Raw genomic sequence first — 15101 nt, 5'->3', positions numbered from 1 at the left:
TTACTCTTCCTTTGTGTACCGTTTTGAGCAGCGGTTTGGGCAGCAGTGGGTATTTTGGGTAGGAATAAGCGCAATTTCCGCGCTGCCGGTGCCGCGGGGCGGGCGGGCTGCTGGGCCGGCCCGTGTGCGCATGCGCGGTGCCCCGGAAGGGCGCGGGCCGTTTGAGCGCCATGGCGGGAGCGGCGGCGGGGCCCGAGCCCGAGCCCGAGCCGGCCCCGGGGCCCCGGCACCGAGAATGGCGGGACCGCGCGGGCAGCGGGGCCGGGGCTCGGCGGGCAATGAGCGGGGCAGCGGCCGCGGGCGGCGGGAGCCCCGAGAGAGGCGCCGCGGGCAGCCAGGGCTGGCGGAGCGGCAGGTGAGGGGCCCCGGGGGAACAGCGCCTCAGCCCCTGTGTCCTGACGTGTTTTTATTAAATCATTAACATAGAGAGCTCTTAAATATATAGCTATTTAAATTATATACATATACATACACATATATGCATCTCTAAGTACATATGATTTGCAGAAACAAACAAACTGTACAACTTTTGTGGAAGTTGTAAAGTTGGTATGTTTATTACAGCGCTGGACGCATGTGGGAATCGTTCTTTTAAAATGAACATGTGTACTTCTGGGAACTTCAGATCTTTTTTTGTCTCTTTCTTAAATACATAGGCAGGCAATTTTACAATAGGTTTCTACATATTTATTCTACTGATTTTGTGTGATACTTGCTACTAATTCTTGTTTATCTTAGAAAGAGCTCTTGTGTCAGGTTGCTGTGCTCTGCTCTTATCTCTTGTCTTTTGGCTGAAGCAGTTTATCTAAGCACAGGCCCTTCATGAGAACAGGCAGGCAGGCAGACTACACAGCCAGCTACAGACTTAACTTAAAGATGTGCATTTCACTTAAATCAGAATGGATTTCTACTCTGGAAAATTTCTACTCTGCTTCACATATATATACATATATGTAGGTGCATATATATATATACATATTATGCATGCATTTATATATAAATACACCATACTACATTGCATGTAGTATGTATTACATATATGATTTATAATTCTAGATTACACCCTCGTTTGTTTCATGGTGATTGGTAGGTATTTGTGTGTTTCAGAATTGCAATCTTTAGGGTTTAAGTAATGTCCATTTAAAAAGCTGTCTTCCTGGTTTGTTAAGCAGCTGCATCACTTATTTTTGAAGTTGTTCATGTTTGGTTCATGTTCTCCTAAAATGAAATAAATGACTTGGTAAGGATATTGTGGGCTGCCTCTACATTTGCATGGGCATAGCAGTCCAGGTGGTAATGCCTCCATTCTGCCTCTTGAAATATCAGTATGACAGCTGCTGCATTTTGCTAAATATTCATGGCAGCTCTATTGAAGTGCACTTTATGCAAAAGCAGCTTCTTACTCATCAGTGCCTGGGCTGGGGTTTCAGGATTACTATAACATGTGCTCTGACAGCTCATAGGCCACGTGTAAGACAAGAAACGAGCTTTCTATAAAGAGTTAAAATAATTCAGCCTATTTGGGACTTGCAGTGTTTTTCCCAATGTATATTTGGTTCTGTGTTTCACACCAGTGGAGATGCAGATCCTGCTGTGACCTAAAGTTCTGCATTTCATTTTTGCAGCAGTGCCCTGTACTTGTCTTCCAGCAGCGATGACGAATTTGAAATGTGTAAGTAATGACACCTTGGTTTGTGTTATGAAGGAGTGTGAAAAGGACACGTTTCTGTCTAATTACATTAAGCATTTTTACATGTTACTTCCTTTCATTGCTTGTGCTACACAGTAATTCTCTCCTTGCAGTGCAGTCTCGGTGTCAGTGCCACAGGGAGTGTTCTTGAATTGCCTCAGGTTTCACTCTTTTTGCCTTGCATTATGTTTTTCTTATTGCCTCAGTTTTGTCTGTTCCCTGTCACTCACTTGCTTCCTTTTTAGTCTCCAGAGACTACAAAGCTGCTGCCAGCTTTGAGGAATTGAGAGTTGAAATTATGTGTAAATATAATTATGTTTGTTTTTTGAAAGTACTTTAGACCAAATTTTTACTAGTTGCAAACTTTTAAAAATGCATAACAAGAGACACAAAACCTTGTTCTTAATTTATCTTCTTTTATTTCAGTTTTAGCTAGACTGAAAACTCCCAAATCTGTTCCTAAAAAGGCAGATACAAGGTGGGTGCTGTCATGAATGAATTTTCTGTGTTCACATCTTAGTGTTCTGTATAATATTTACATTTTACATATTTAATCAGAATAGAAGAAAACAATTTAAAGTTGTATTGATTCATAGGCCAATCTAGGTGAGAGTGCAGACAGACCTGTTAACATCTTCAATCATGTTCAGGGCAAATGTAAAAAGGGATATTTGGAAGTTCACATGTTCTTCCTATTCATGGATGCAGTTGGTGACATTTGCTGTGAGCAGCTGATAATGTTATATTGGGTGGCTTTTTTTGGGTTGCTGTTTTAGTAAGGCACACTTACTGCTCTATTTTTCTGCTTACTCCTACCTTTATTCCACACAATTTGCCTTTTTTTCTCTTTACAGTTTGAAAGACTTCATTGATGACTCGGATGATTTCTTCTTGGACTTGAAGGTGAAAAAGAGTACAACCAAGAGTGGTAAGCAATCATCTGTAATTAAAAAAATTATAAGATTCTTTACTGTTCTTTGTGTTTTCCTGTCTTTCAAGGGATTTATTCTGTGTTACGACAAAGGCAAATCTCCTAAATGCGGCTCCCAAAACTTCAAGCTCTTTCTTTTGAATTGCAGCACGGAAAGATCTTCAGACCCCGAAAAAGCTGATGACTCCTGGAAAGAGAAGCACTTGCTGCCAAGAATTGCAGTATCCAGACACTTCAAGTGACACTGAAGATTCTGTCTTTGTAGACAGCCCGTGGCATAACCACCAAAAAGAGGGAGTGAAAGACTCGAGGGAGAGTCAGAAGTGCATAAACCTTTCACCTCCACAAAATCAGAACCAGTCACTTTTCAAAGGCAGTCCAGATTTGCCTGTTAGAAGGAAAGAAAGAAGCTGTGAAAATACAGAAAATAAATTGCCAACTGTGGCCCTAGGAGGTGGTGCAGGGCTGGAGTCAGACAGCTCAGATGAGAGTTTTGGATCTTTGATGGAACGGATAAAGAAGCGAAGTCTGCCCCGCAAACCAGTCCTGAGCACAAGGAAATCTGTGTTTCAGCCAAGCACAGAAGGTGAGCAGTCCTGAGCTAACTGCAGTGGGAATTGCCTGGTTCTTTCCATTTGTGGGGCATCAGCCTCTGAGGTGCAGCCCAGCACCTTGAAAAGGATTTTGGTGCAATCAAAAATTACTCCTCTGAGCATTGAGAAAAGTCATCTTGTGCTATCAAGATGTAAAATTTTCACTATTGCTTGTTTTTCTCAGTGTAGACACTTTTCATTTTTAAAATTATTCTGAAAGCAAAGCTGGTGGATCCTTTTGGTGGTTTCTAATGATTCTTTGATTTTTTTTTTTTTTTAATGTATGCTGTGTAATCCTATGACTCTTCCTGTTGAACTAGAAAACATCAAGCCATCCTGCAAAGATGCACAGCCTGAGAAAGGGGAGGGAGTCAAGACACCAAAGCCAAAATCCATTTCACTTCAAGGAACACCTTCCATGATAACTCCTGCAAGAATTCCTGGGAATAGATCAGTCAGTTGCTCACAGTCAGCAAAGACAGAGAAAAGGTGAGTGTTTCTCCATTGTTCCTGTGTTCTAGGACAATTGCAGATGCACAAAGAGCTGCTAAGCATTTTGCATGGGATGATGTGATTCCTCTGCTACCTAGAAACTTCTACTAATTCAGCATTTGTTAATGGTTGAATAGCTGGAAAACAGTTTTCAGTCTCCAGTGTGAAAGGGAGAATATAAACTGATCTCTGCCTAGGGGAATTGATGACAAATAAATCTGACAAATGCCAAATGTTATCTCTCTTGCTATTCCTTTATCCTGTACAGCATGTGGTGGCTCTACAGGTTGTATATATCCAGCTGCTTACCTCTGAAAAGATGCCAAAACTCATTATATTAGTAATTAATACCTTTTAAACAAGAGTGTATTGATTTTTTTTATCTGTACCCTTATAACTTGGAGAACTTGTGTTTCTTTGTCTATATGTATGTACAGCTTAGACTTTTCAAAAGAATGCATTTTTCATTTCTAATAGCTGCCCTTATGATGCCTCCTGGCCATGTGCTGTTTCCTTGAATCATTTTATAGTGGTGTGTTCAATACCAAACCTTTAAATGATGTCATTAAAGGTGAGACTTTGAAAGGTCAGAATGCTGCAGCATTGGAATTAGTAATCCTGGTGGAATATCTACTTCTGAAATAATTGCTGAGCATTCCTGGACTATCTTTGTGTGTTTCTGAAAACACACCTTTGTTGTGATGATCACGTTAGGGCTGTTCATATATTGATTAAATTTTGGTATAGTTGTGGTTTGCTGTGTCACAAAATCTCTTTTCCTACTTAGGAGTCTTCATAATCTAATTTTGTGAATTAATGAAGTAACTGCAGGACTGTTGCAACAGCTCTGCCCCTTCATGCCCTCAGAGGGTAAGAGGACAGCCATGGCCTCATGAGGGCAAGCTGGTGGAAAGGGTCAGGAGAGGCTGATGCCACTTGAAGCATCCCTGAGATCTTTATTGGATTTCAAGTAGCCATTATTTTTCCCTGTGTTTTTCCATATGTCTGTACTTCAGCAAACTGCTTAATGGCTTTTCTTGCAGGCTCAGGGTATGTTCAGTGCCTGGTTGTTTCTTGCAAGATCTTTCAAATCCAGCCTCCCAGTATGTGAAGTATTTCAAGAAAAATAAAGAGGAGCTGGCCCAGAAGCTCTACAGGCTGTTTAATAATACTATCTTTGAGCAGAAGGTTGGTTTCAAAAATTCTAAAATGCTGGTTACTATGTTGCTCCTCACTTTTGATGTGATTGCTCTTTATTCCTCTTCAGATTGTAGAAGTTAAGCTTTATAGCAGTGGGTTGTGTTTGAATTAGTCCAGGCAATTTCTCCAGAAGGGGTTTGTCACCACTGTGATGCAGCAGTTTTCAGCTTGGCTTTGCTTTCCCAGCTGTAATGGAAATGCTGCACATAATCTGTGTTCCTTCCTATTGGATGTTCATGTCTGCCTTTCTGGAGCAGAAAGATTCCCATCCTTCAAATAACAGTGTAGGGTGAGCATAAAGCTACAAGTTGTGTTTCAGATTTAAGGCTCAGTTTCAGAGAACTGTCCTGACCTGGGATCATCATCTGGGATATTGGGGACCCTCCTCTGGTGAGAAATATCCTTGAAAGAAGGGCACTGCCCTCAGTAGCTCCAATGGGATTTCCCTCAGGAAGGAAAGTGGTTTTTATGCAAATGAGAAAATAGTCTTGAGTTTACAGGTTTCACATAAAACAGCTGAACAGACTCACTATTCCTGAAGCAGAATATCTTACTGCCCACTGCTTCAGCCCTGTACCTGGAGCTACTTGGAGGTAGAATAGAAGAACTAAGGACTCCTGTCTCACCCTGCATTGTGAAACTCCCATTGTTGGTTACAGAAAAACTGGTGGTGGGAATACAAGGCCATGGAGGGGAGTTGGCATCTTGAGTTAAGGTTAAGGGCACCAACAGAGACATCTTGAATTGGCTTTGTACTAAATACAAGGGGAAGCCAGAGGGCAACAAGGTAAGAGGAGAGGGGTTTTGTTTTTCAGTTACCAGAGGACATGGAAATAATCTGGAATAAGAAAATGAGGAAAACAGCGGGGTACTGTGTAACGGGGCAGAGGGGAGGCGCTGAGGGGAAGCGCTACGCTCGCATTGAACTCTCTGAGAAGGTCTGTGACTCTGCAGGTAGGTCAAGAAAGGGTCTGCTGATTCTTCTTTGAGGAAGTAAGTTTAAGAGATAAAAACAAAAATCTGACTAAGAGGTCTGGTACTGGAGCCTGCTTCGAAATTTTATATTATCTTGTATAAATTAATAAATACATGTATGGATTTACCCACATTCCGCAGCCCTTCTGAGAGCCTGGACAAATAATACAAAATGTGAGAACAGAGGTGTAGTCACAGTAACTGCACTATTGTTTATATTTCTTAATGAATTGAAGACCTACAGGTTAGGTGTTAGACTCTAATTCTGTGTTATAATGGCAGTCTAAAATCTGACTTCTTCCATCACATCAAGACACCTTGTTGGTAGTGTTTAAAGGTGGAATAAAGACAGGGCAGTGCCAAATTAAGTTCTGTTACGTGGTACTGTGATTGTTATTTCTCCCTCATCCCCTCCCAGTATGGGAAAATGAATCATAAAATGGTTTGGATTGAAAGGGATCTTAAAAACTATCTTGTACTAATTCCCTGCTGTGGGCAGGGACACCTTCCACTAGAACTAGGTTTCTTCAAGCCCTGCCCATCCTGGCCTTAAACACTTGCAGGAGTGGTGCAGCTTTACTAACCAAACAGAAAAACCCCAAACAGATGAGGTGTGTGGGGGAGTAACTAGGATGCAGAATTGGGGCTGATCAAAAACTGGAAATGCACAAAGTAAAACCTTGGTTTGGAGCATTTTATCTTACCAAGACTTCAAAATAATACTTGCGTCTTGATTCAGAGTGAGTGTCGGAGGCCTGAAGCAGTGACCACAGGTGAGTTTGTTCTTCCCCACACACGTTTGTTTGTTTTTGATGTTTGTTTTTGTTTGCTTTCCCCGAGATCGCCTGCGGGACACGCTGATCCACGAGGTTTGCCACGCAGCCACCTGGCTCATCAGCGGCGTGCGGGACGGGCACGGCCGCTTCTGGAGGTTCTATGCCAACAAAGCAGCTGTCATCCATCCAGAGCTGCCAGTGGTGACACGCTGCCACAGCTACGAGATCAATTACAAATACACCTACGAGTGTGGTCGCTGCAAAGCTACGTGAGTAATGTTGTCATCTTGCATGTGACTGCGGATTAACTTTCTAACTTGGCACTCTCCTGTGTCTAGAAATCAGGGTTCTCTGAAATAGTAAAGCAGTTTGGATATTCTGGTGTTTTCCAGAGCCTACAGAACCTCAGTATGTGATTCCACATTTGTGAAACTATCCCAGATAGTTTCAGTTCTAGTTTAGAGGTCAGGACAGGCAGAAACATCATCTGAGGACCAGAGGTGATGAGGGAAGGTCTTTGGGAAGCAGTAAGAGTTACGTACCTAAGCTTTGAAGGATCAAATCCCCATAAAAACTGGGCACAGAATATTTGAGTGATTAAATACTAGATAAAACTACCAGAGGAAGCTTCCAGCTTAAAGTCTTGATGACTTTAAATTACATCTGTACCATCACAGATGTGAGCAGCACTGTGATGGGAAGGATTGACACTGGGACACAACCTGTAATAATGACACCATTTATGGGGGGTTTTTTACCTCAGGATTGTATGTGTGACTGCCAGAAGTACTGGGAGGAAACACCTCACATACCCCAAAGTGTTTATTAGGACTATGCAATGCACTAGTTGCTTAGATGCAACAGAGCGTTGAGAAGATTTTTTTTTTAATGATATCTTTGAGGAGAAACTCCAAGAGGCAGTTCATACATGCATGGGTTGTGGAGGCAGTTGGAAATGTTGTAGCACTTCATACTGGTAGGCTGAGAGAAGAGACAGAGGAAGGAACCAAGCTGAAAGAGCAGTGGAAAAAATACGAGGGTAGAGAAGTGTAGCACAGATTTGATTGTACCACTGTGTAATGTATTGTTCCCTGTTCCAAAATGCTGCCTTGGGCCTGAGCAGCAGAGCAAGGGCCCTTTGCAGCTCCTGGTTGTTGCCTTTCAGGATCGGGCGGCACTCGCGGTCCCTGGACACGGCGCGGTTCGTCTGCGCCTTCTGCGGGGGGCAGCTGGCCCTGAGGCAGCCCCCGGGCAGGGGGGGCACCCCTGCCAGGACACAGCTCACGCCCTTTGCCAAGTATGTCAAGGAAAACTATGCCCTTGCTAAGAGAAAGCAGCATGGGCTGAGTCATGCAGAGGTCATGAAGAAGCTCAGTGCTGATTTTGCTGTGAAAACCAAGCTGGAAGATTCCTTCTGATATCTCAGTGTATCTCCTTTCTTGGTGCTACTTACATTTTGTATAGAGTAGTAAAAGTTCTGAGCAGCACTTACACATAGCATGTCTTCAGTGACTCCAGTAAGGGATTTACTGTTTAATCTGGGCAGCTGATATGCTGTAGACTCTGTGTGTGTGCTGAAGAACTGCTCCCTGTGCATCTGGCTGCAAGAAAGTCCATCTGCCAGAGGCAAGAAAGTCCAGGCCCACCAGCCTAAGTCCTCTGATTCTGAATGACTCCAAGGCAGGAAAAGGGGCATACCTGAGCTGGGCTTCAACATGGTTCAGATATTCTCCCATGTAGACTTTCCTGAGAGATCCTTGGCTGTTTTTGTTAAGTGGTAGGTAGATGGTGCCTTAAATCCATTAACAGAATATGTGAATTTCTCCAAAGCCCTTTAACCCTCAGTAAGTAGGGTACCTCTACCCTTGAGATTTCATAGAAACTAAATTAGATGCAGAAGGTCAGGTTGGGGAAAGCAGATTCAAACTTTCCCCAAGGATGATAGGTCTTGTCGTGGCTTAAGTCTCATATAAAATGCAGCAATGTGTGTTATAGTGTTTGTGCCTTCTGTAAGGAAATTGCTCAGGGGCTTAATAATTCTGATAATCAATAAATGCCAGTTTAATACAAACTCTTGCAATAAACCAGGCTACTTTGTTTCAGTTTAATCATGGCTGTGTAGGAATACAGAACCCTGGGAGGAGCCCAGCTCTCCTGGCTGTGGATCAGCACAGTCAGTAACATCCTTTGGGCACTGGGATTACAGTCCAAGGATCCCCATTCCAGGAGGCCCAGGGCTGCTGGCTCAGCTCCCAGGAGCCCATGTGAAGCCTGGGGCCACTGAGGCACCACCCTCCCTTCTCCTGCAATGATGAAGGTAAGGAGCATTGGAACTAGAAACCAACAGCAAGAACAGCACAAAACCACTGACTGTTCCAAAGCTGATTAATTACTATTCACAGCACCTCTAAGGAAAAAGAAAACAGTAGTGAGCAATATACTTCAAGGAAGTTCTGCTATTAGGGGATTTGCCAGTAGAAATGTAGAAAGATTGAAAAGTCAGGTCTGACAAAGCAATGGAGTTAAGGAGATTCCACACCTGACAGCACTTTGCAGCTGCTGAGCAACACTGGCTGTCATGGCAGGGAGTGCCTCTGCCCCAGCTCTGTCACTGCAGTTGTCCCATCCTTTGCTCACATGAGACAGATCCACACAACAGAACACAGATGAGGATGTACATGATGGGGGACACTGTGAAATGCCACAGCAAGAGCAGTTAAAGGCATTAATTCAACAACAGCTCTTTCATTCCAGTCTTAGGAAATTTCTGCAGTTAAGTTCAGCATGGAAGAATGTCAAACTAGTATATCCATGAGTTCTCTGCCCAGCACCTCAGCCTTCTTCCCTCTGGGAAGGAACCACAGTCCCCTCACTGAGCCAGCAGAAACTTCATTTTCTAGAGAAGCTCAGTGCTGGGCATACACCAGAATTAGACACAGAATACAGACTGATCAAAAAATGCAGGCACTGGATAGCATTAATTTCATTTTTACTCCCAACAGCTCTAGCTTTGGAATTGTTTATTTGGTTTGACATATGCTCAACACAGATCCTATGTCAAAGATCTTCCAGGTCTGTTCCCAAGCTTCCTTCCCACCTCTTACCTGCCTGGATGAATGACCAGTGATCCAGAACATTATCAGATATAAGATCATGGTCAACTGAAGCTACTAAGAGAAGGCAGAAGTTGGCAGCATCATATATGACAGCAGAGACACTTTTCCCCTCTAACCCTCCTGTTCCAGGCTCCTGGAATACATGTAAAGCAATAGGACTTCTGTCAAAACATAGAGGGAGAAACAACAGGTTCCCTAGGTGTGTGCTCTCCAGAACAGGAGCATTCAGGTGCTGCCCAGCCCCACCACTGAGCCAGAAGTGCAGCAACTGCAGACACAGCAGTGCTTTGCACCAGGCTGGGGCAGGTAAAGTCCTGATCCTGGAGCTGTGCTCTTTGCTGCAAGAGGAGAGGCACAGCCAGTACCTCCACTGAGGCAATGCAGGGCCACCCTTCAGCCTGGAGTAGTTGTTGAAGATTTTATCACATCACTTTCCTGAAGGGTCTGCACTTCCTCCTCACTCCAAAGCAGCGAGTTCCTCCAGCAGCTGCTCCTTCTCCTGCTGCAGCTCCTGCACGCGCTGTTTGTTCTGCTCCAGCCTGTCCTCCAGCCACTGCAGCAGGGGCCCGCTGATTGCAGACATTTGGCTGCACAGGTTCTTTGTGAACACTGCAAAGAGCAACAGCACATCATGCCAGGACAGCACACAACAGACTCTGTGTGCTACAACACCACCAAAGGCAGCAGCCAGCCAAGGAAACCCTCCAGCCCATGGCAACCTCACATCTGCACTGGAAGGTCAGAGCCAGCAGCTTCTACCAGGGAAACACCATTTCAGTGTGACCCAGGCAGGGGTGACAGCTCTACAGTGAAAATCTGCACACACCTCATCAGTGATGCTAATTAATTCCTACATTTAGAAGCATCACAGAACATCACATTTCCTAAACATGTGAGAATGGACAATGGGGTGATAAACTTGGAACAGAAGTGGGATTAGGACTGACCCCATCACAGTGGCAAAAGGAAAGATGTCACAGCTTTGTAACACCTATAAAGTGCCAGGAGACAGAAGTGTGCATACAGGTCAGCCAGGCACTGCTTTAACACTCAACAAATCCCAAATCCCCTTTCCTGTTCCAACAGAAAAAATAAACAAACCAAGCCCCAAAACCCTAAAGTCTTCCTTGATTTTAACCACTTCTACAAAGCCTGAAGGATACAACATTCATGATTCACCCAGGATTAGGGTGTTTTACAGCCTTTGAAGTTTTAAGTTCCTAGTTATAATTCTGTTCTTGTGTAACAAGATTCCACCATTTTGCCTCTGGGAGCAGCACCCTGGATTGTCACGTGCAGGAAAGGAATCCTTACCTGAGCCATTATGGATCTTGGTTACAGAGTCGAGATGGGTGAGGCTAAGGGAAGGAAAAGAAAGCAGGTTAGAGACAAGGCAGCAGGGAATTGTGAATTAAACACAGGCTGTGAAACAGCTGCCCACAGGTTACACCTAAACCTCTCCACCTGCTGAAGCTCTGTGCATTCACAAGGATAAAAACCCCAAAATTCTGCTGCTAACCCCAGGCTCAGTTCTACAGACTTCAGTAAGCTCTACAGAGGCACGGGAGCTGCTAATCCTTAATTTCTACAGCTTTGCTAAGGCTTTGCTAAGTCTTAAAGTCTTTGCTAAGACTTTATTACAGCAACAGTAGAACATGTCAGCAAAGGCAGCCTTGGAGAGGGGCAGAGCCCAGGGCTGTTACCTGTGAATTCTCCTGTAGGCATCCTGCTCTTCTTGGCAAAGGATCTTGGGCAGCTCCACAGCTGACTCCAGACACACCTTCCCAATGGTTTCATGGGGCACAACATGAATGGGAATTTCAATCCTGTCATATCTAGAAGGGTATGAGATAGAATTAAAAGCAGCAAACAAAAAAATAACTTCTACAACATTGCAACAGTCTGTCCAGGGTCTGGCAGTGCTGCACATCCACTTTTGGAACACATGCCTGAGCTGACAGGCAAAGGGAAACATTTTATATCCACATACTTGTCTTGATTTTTAATTGTAAGGTGCAAACCTGAGGGCTTGACCTCTAGAGCTGGAAGCAAAAAGGTGGTGCTGCTACAGACCAAATTGCAGCACAAATCCCCACCCTGACCTCAAATCTTACAAGAATTAATTATCTAGGCTAAAAGAATCACTGCTAATCTTTAGATTCTCTTCCAGCAGCCTGCAGAGCAGAAGTGAGGAGAGCCTGTGCAGGCATCTCTGTGCATTTGCTCCTCACAACAGGCTGAGAAGGCACTTACTAGAGACAAGCCAGAGAAAGGAGAGACAAGACAAAATACAATGGGATCTAATGATCTAATATTCTTCTGTACTCACTCTGAGCTCTTCTGGGCCTGAACAGACTGGAAACAGGTGTAGAGAATTCTACCTGTCTGAGAGAGACAGCAGAAAGTCAGATCCCAAAGGCAAAAAAACATCTAAAAGGCAAAGACACATTCCTTTAGGAAGCTTTCAATGGAATTCCAGAGGTTTTGCTGTGATTTGCTTGCTGGAGGTGCTTAAGGCACACCTTGATATGATGAAAATGATGAAAAATGATGAAAAACCTCTTCAGCAGCAGCTGCCTGGAGAGCCTAGAGCTGACTGTCAGCTTATCTCACACGGCAGCCACACCTCGTGGAGAGGCTGGAACAGGGGCAGAGCTGTGTGTGCTGGGCTGGACACCTGAGGGAAGAGCCCTGGCCCATTCCAGAGGACATTCTGCTGCTGCAGCCCCTGGGCAGCTCAGAGCCATCATCACTTGTTCTGCCCTTGGGATCACAACCCAAACCACTCCCACTGTGCTTTCCACGTGCTCCCAGCACAGCTCTGCCCTTCTTGCAGGCTGCACCCAAGGACATCAGCTCTGCCCTGATGTTTCTCATGAGCCCCTGGAGGATTTGTTGCCATTTTTAAGTTGCCTACCTTGGTGTTCTTGTCCTCAATGAAGCAGGAAAAGATGAGCCCCACAAAGCCTTGGTCCATCATCTGATACATGGCCTGTGTGCGGACATCTGCAGGACAGAAATGGGAGTGAGAGCTGCCCTGCTCCCCTGCAGCACTGGGAAATGATCTGCCACCTTCTCAAGGGTGACTGGAATTTGGTAACAAATGTCACAAACTCTGTTTACATCCTCACTCTGGGTGACTTCAGTTTAAACACAGAACTTGATCCAATTTAAAATGTAAACAGAAAATCTTAAAAACAGAAGATGAGCTCACAAAACCAAGAAATTATCTCACAGCCAGCTGCTGCCACAGGTCACCATGAGGTCCAACACATATAAGGAACTCAGGTACTTCTGTTATGAAAGTTTTTAGCTATGCATTAACACTCACAGATACCAGAATCCATCACAGCAGGCCCAGGATCCCCCCAGCTGTTTTTGCTATTCCCCACACCCAAGGTGTGGTTTTTCCATCTGCAAGAACAGCAGTACCAGCAGGAGCTGATCTGTGACTCCTGGGCCACCTCTGAGTCCTTGGAGAGCACACACAGCAATGGGGCCACACTGGGGGGGGCCCTGCAGCCCCCCCAGACAATCAGGGAATGTTTCAGACCCAGAGCTGCTCTTACCCACGTGTGAGGGCCACACGGTGATGTGGGGGTGGGAGTGGTACCAGCCCACCACCCTCATGGGCCGTCCTGTCATCTCTGCCAGCCTGTGTGGGGGTCAAGGAGCCAACCAGAACCAAGAGACAAAGGGAAGGGCTGCATGCACAGGGGAAACAGCAGAGCTTTAAAGGGTATCCTATGAGGCAACAGAATTCCAGATCTGTCACAGACCTATTTTATGATAAATCCTTTTGCTAGGACTTCTTCTCCTGAGAAGCCTCAGGAACAAAATGTAAACATTGATTATCTGCTGCTGTGGAATGCAAGAGGTGCATCTGGGATTGGTCTCATGGAGTTGTTTCTAATTAATGGCCAATCACTGGGCATGTGGTTGTTTGTAATTAATGGCCAGTCAGCTGGCTCAGACTCTGGTCAGTCACAAGATTTTATTATTATTCCATGCCTTTCTATTCTTTGCAAGCCTTCTGATGAAATCCTTTCTTCTGTTCTTTTAGTGTAGTTTTAGTATATAATTTTCTTTTGATATAATATATATCATAAAATAATAAATCAGCCTTCTGAACCATGGAGTCAAGCTTCCCATCTCTTCCCTCATCCTGGGATCCCTGTGAACACCACACAGATCCCTCTGGAGGAGTGATAACACAATGCAGGGAGCTGATGGGAGCCTCTTCCCCAGCACCATCAGCAGCCACTGCTGCAGAAGCAAACTGGATTTGGTTTGCATGTGGCAATAAACAACATTTCAGCAGCTGTGCAAAGCAGCACCCCGAGTGTGTGCAGAGAAGAGGCTCCAGTGCAGCACTGGAGCTTTGCTGACCTTTCCTCTTGCACTCAGCCTCCCTGCTGGACTGCCACCCCCTCCACAAACACACTGCAGTTTTACATGTGACCAAATACAAAACAATGGTAACAAATTTGTAACACAATTCCACTGCAAGTGCTTGAACCAACAAAAACTCCAGGGCAAGGCAACAGCCAGCACAGCCCTCCCAGCTGACAGCTTCAAACCCACTGCAGGCCTAAAACACAGCCCATGAGAAGAGCCCAGAGGTAAAACAAGGCTCTGGCCAGCCTGCGCTGTCTGTGCCGAAGGATATCTCTGCTTCAGTGGAAGCAGCTGAGAGCTGCTCCGGTGAGATCTCCACACGGTCCTTCCTCTTGTCAGAGCGCCGCAGGATGATCACAGAGTGGATGTGGACGATTCTGTTGGTGTCCACCTAAGGACACGGAGAGGAAATCAGAGATTCCTCTGCCACAGAAACATCAACCCGCGGGGCACGGCCGCTCTGAGCACCGGGGTGCGCACGGCAGAACGCGGGGTACGGGCACGGGAACTGCAGGTGGGGCCGCAGAACACGGGGGTACGGGCATGGGAAGCCTTCCTGAGCTTCGACTCTCCCAGAGCTGACCCAGGCGCTGGCGGCTGCCAGGACCGCAGACGAGCGGGGTGCCGGGGTGGCTCCGTGCGCGATGCCGGCCTCACAGCCCCGCGCAGGCCAGAACCCGCACAGACAGCGCCGCCACCCGCCCCTCCCGGGGCCGCCCCCCCACGGGCGGTACCTCTCCGATGCAGAGCCCCATCACCTCCTCCTTCTCGGTGCTCAGCGCGTGGTTCAGGCACACCAGGAACGCGTCCGCCTCCAGGTGCACCGCCTGCACCGCCATCTTGCCTCCCCCGGCCCGCCTGCCCTCACCCCGCCCCCTCGGCGAATCCACCAATAGCAGCGGCGCTCGTGGGCCCTCCCAGCCAATCCGC

At 45.8% G+C, this 15101-nt stretch overlaps 2 protein-coding genes across 3 annotated transcripts; one reads left to right on the top strand and one right to left on the bottom strand.

The window, feature by feature from the left end:
* The first annotated feature begins 29 nt into the window (after positions 1–29).
* On the top strand, positions 30–9928 carry GCNA (germ cell nuclear acidic peptidase). Of its 2 annotated transcripts, none has more exons than XM_074551679.1 (10): positions 30–355; positions 1629–1672; positions 2117–2168; positions 2545–2618; positions 2770–3207; positions 3535–3703; positions 4750–4894; positions 5722–5860; positions 6722–6926; positions 7823–9928. In XM_074551679.1, exons 1-10 carry the CDS (start codon positions 171–173, stop codon positions 8073–8075), a joined length of 1704 nt encoding a protein of 567 aa, XP_074407780.1. In that variant the 5' UTR covers positions 30–170; the 3' UTR covers positions 8076–9928. The 2 variants fall into 2 exon arrangements, with proteins under 2 accessions (XP_074407780.1, XP_074407779.1); XM_074551678.1 differs by having other exon boundaries at positions 1626–1672.
* On the bottom strand, positions 9661–15062 carry BRCC3 (BRCA1/BRCA2-containing complex subunit 3). The gene is made up of 8 exons (XM_074551684.1): positions 14906–15062; positions 14443–14562; positions 13343–13430; positions 12691–12779; positions 12103–12158; positions 11477–11608; positions 11088–11131; positions 9661–10382 (listed from the first exon to the last, which is right to left on the bottom strand). The coding sequence occupies exons 1-8, from the start codon at positions 15008–15010 to the stop codon at positions 10231–10233; spliced, it is 786 nt and encodes a 261-aa protein (XP_074407785.1). The 5' UTR covers positions 15011–15062; the 3' UTR covers positions 9661–10230.
* Between the last annotated feature and the right edge of the window lie 39 nt (positions 15063–15101).

The sequence above is a fragment of the Zonotrichia albicollis genome, chromosome 14, assembly GCF_047830755.1.
Source record: "Zonotrichia albicollis isolate bZonAlb1 chromosome 14, bZonAlb1.hap1, whole genome shotgun sequence".
In the NCBI taxonomy this organism is placed as follows: domain Eukaryota; kingdom Metazoa; phylum Chordata; class Aves; order Passeriformes; family Passerellidae; genus Zonotrichia; species Zonotrichia albicollis.
Note: the sequence above shows the minus strand (reverse complement) of the source record. Positions and strands in the feature narration are given on the sequence as shown.

Excerpts from the sequence above, each read along its gene's own strand:
- BRCC3 (XM_074551684.1), bottom strand. The coding sequence starts at position 15,010 with ATGGCGGTGCAGGCGGTGCACCTGGAGGCGGACGCGTTCCTGGTGTGC. Across the intron at positions 12,780-13,342 it reads CGTGTGGCCCTCACACGTGG|ATGTCCGCACACAGGCCATG; the intron begins GTAAGAGCAGCT and ends TCTGTCCTGCAG. Across the intron at positions 12,159-12,690 it reads TTGAGGACAAGAACACCAAG|ACAGGTAGAATTCTCTACAC; the intron begins GTAGGCAACTTA and ends TGTCTCTCTCAG.
- GCNA (XM_074551678.1), top strand. The coding sequence starts at position 171 with ATGGCGGGAGCGGCGGCGGGGCCCGAGCCCGAGCCCGAGCCGGCCCCG. Across the intron at positions 3,704-4,749 it reads TCAGCAAAGACAGAGAAAAG|GCTCAGGGTATGTTCAGTGC; the intron begins GTGAGTGTTTCT and ends CTTTTCTTGCAG. Across the intron at positions 4,895-5,721 it reads ATACTATCTTTGAGCAGAAG|TTACCAGAGGACATGGAAAT; the intron begins GTTGGTTTCAAA and ends TTTGTTTTTCAG.